Source organism: Monoraphidium neglectum (assembly GCF_000611645.1).
Source record: "Monoraphidium neglectum strain SAG 48.87 unplaced genomic scaffold scaffold02689, whole genome shotgun sequence".
In the NCBI taxonomy this organism is placed as follows: domain Eukaryota; kingdom Viridiplantae; phylum Chlorophyta; class Chlorophyceae; order Sphaeropleales; family Selenastraceae; genus Monoraphidium; species Monoraphidium neglectum.
Window position 1 is genome coordinate 1 of NW_014010939.1, and position 1,078 is coordinate 1,078.

General features: G+C 76.6%; 1 protein-coding gene across 1 annotated transcript in view; it reads left to right on the top strand.

Moving 5' to 3' along the window:
- Positions 1 to 143: 143 nt before the first annotated feature.
- Positions 144 to 1,078, top strand: part of MNEG_11320 (60S ribosomal protein L15-1) — a gene marked incomplete at both ends in the record, with an annotated part of 4,655 nt that continues 3,720 nt past the window's right edge. Inside the window, 2 exons of the mRNA XM_014040207.1 lie at positions 144 to 174; positions 392 to 1,062. Coding sequence (XP_013895661.1) covers positions 144 to 174; positions 392 to 1,062 — 702 coding nt within the window. The remainder of the gene's footprint in view (positions 175 to 391; positions 1,063 to 1,078) is intronic.

Here is a 1,078-nt window from a genome sequence, read left to right on the forward strand (position 1 = left end):
CCCCGGTGCTGGACACGGCCCTCATGTTCCCCCACCCCCGCGGGCCGCCCTTCAAGAGCGCCCTGCGCGTCCTGGCGCAGCGCCACCTGAAGCGCTGCATCCAGGACGGCCAGCACGACAGCGTCGTGGACGCGCGCGCCGCAATGGACCTCGCTCTCCTCAAAATACGGCACGGTGCGGCGGATGCCCACACCTGCGCCCGCACGTTTGCCTCTACGCGTGCACTCGCTGAATGTGCGGTGGAAACTGGAGGCAGCAGCGCCAGGGGCGTGTGCCGGCTTGCCAGGCATGGGTGGCGGCCGCGCGCGGCCGCCCCGCCCAGGCCCGTCAGACGCCGGCCGGCCCGCCTCACGCGCCGCCACACCCCCCCTCCCCGCGCATGCGCTTGCAGGCCCGTCCTACGCGACCCCCGAGGGCGTGGCAGCCGACAAGCTGGTGGACGTTCTGGCCGCCAGCGGCCGCCGCGCCCGCAGCTGCCTGGTCGACAGGCAGGACGCCCTGGCGCGCCACGCGACGGGCGCCGCTGACGCCGTCCTCGCGACCAGCGACGCGCAGGCCGCGGCGCTCGCCGCGCGCCACGCGGCGTCGGGGCGCTTCGGCTTCGTGTGGTGCCAGCTGCGGGAGCTGGACCACTTCTACTTCGGACGCTCGAAGCACGCGCGGCGCGCGCAGCAGCTGCAGCAGCGCCGCGCGCTGCGTGAGGGGGGCGCTGGGGCCGGCGGCGGCGAGGGGGCCGCGGCGGCGGCGGAAGAGGAGGAGGCGGAGCTGCGGAGAGAGGCGGCGGAGGTCGAGGCCGAGGCGGCGCAGTTCTCCCCCGCCGCGCTGCGGCAGCAGCTGCAGCGGCTGGACGGCGCGGTGGGCGCCCTGCTGGCGGGCCTGCCGCCCAACGCGCTGCTGGTGGTGGCGACGGGGCAGGGGGACATGGCCGAGTGCCGGCGGCAGCAGGAGATCAAGATCCGGCGGCAGCAGCGGCTGGACGGGCTGCCCCCGTGGAGCGCGGCGGACGAGCGGGCGCACGGGGACGCCCTGGAGCGGGAGATGACGGGGCTCTGCTTCTGCGCGGTGAAGGGGGCGGCTG